Source organism: Nestor notabilis, unplaced genomic scaffold, assembly GCF_000696875.1.
Source record: "Nestor notabilis isolate BGI_N333 unplaced genomic scaffold, ASM69687v1 scaffold16986, whole genome shotgun sequence".
Taxonomy (NCBI): Eukaryota; Metazoa; Chordata; class Aves; order Psittaciformes; family Psittacidae; genus Nestor; species Nestor notabilis.
Genome location: NW_009933481.1, coordinates 74,437 through 74,965, shown reverse-complemented (window position 1 = coordinate 74,965; position 529 = coordinate 74,437). Strand labels below are relative to the sequence as shown.

At 62.0% G+C, this 529-nt stretch overlaps 1 protein-coding gene across 1 annotated transcript in view; it reads right to left on the bottom strand.

The window, feature by feature from the left end:
* The window catches only part of LOC104407582 (chromosome unknown open reading frame, human C10orf12), a 6,246-nt gene that overhangs the window by 2,926 nt on the left and 2,791 nt on the right, over positions 1 to 529 (bottom strand). The window contains exon 3 of the mRNA XM_010016903.1: positions 24 to 524. Within this exon, the coding sequence (XP_010015205.1) occupies positions 24 to 524 (501 nt within the window). The remainder of the gene's footprint in view (positions 1 to 23; positions 525 to 529) is intronic.

Genomic DNA, 529 nt, shown 5'->3' with positions numbered 1-529 from the left:
GAGCTGGGGGACGGTGAGCCAGCCGAGCTGTCCTCTTTCTGGGGGCTGGGTGGAGCAGAGAGGGAGAAGAAGGGCATGGCCATGGTGGCTTCCCTGGACCGCAGCGCCCGGGTATCCCGGGGCTGCATGGAGCCCAGATCAGGTCTCTCTTTCACCTCTCGGCTGGCTGGTGCCCCTTTAGCCAGGAGCCTCAGGGAAACCCTCTTCTCACCTTCCCGTCCTGTCCCTGCAGACCCCCCCACTGAGAGCACCAGGGATGGTTTAGAGCTTACAAGGGTCTCTGTTCGCAGTGCTGGGCCGCTCCCCCTCTCCTCCACACGGCAGGTCTTCATCAGCGTGCGGACGGTCGGGAGCTCACAGCATTCTCCGTTGAAGTAATACCCCCGTGTGCTCTTCCTCGCCGTCTTGCGGGATGACACCAACCGCTGGCTCTCGAAATGGCACTCGGTGATGGGCTGGCTGATGTACACCACGTCACACTGGTTGTCATAGTCGTTGATCCTCAGCCCCGACGCCTTCTTGCTCTTCC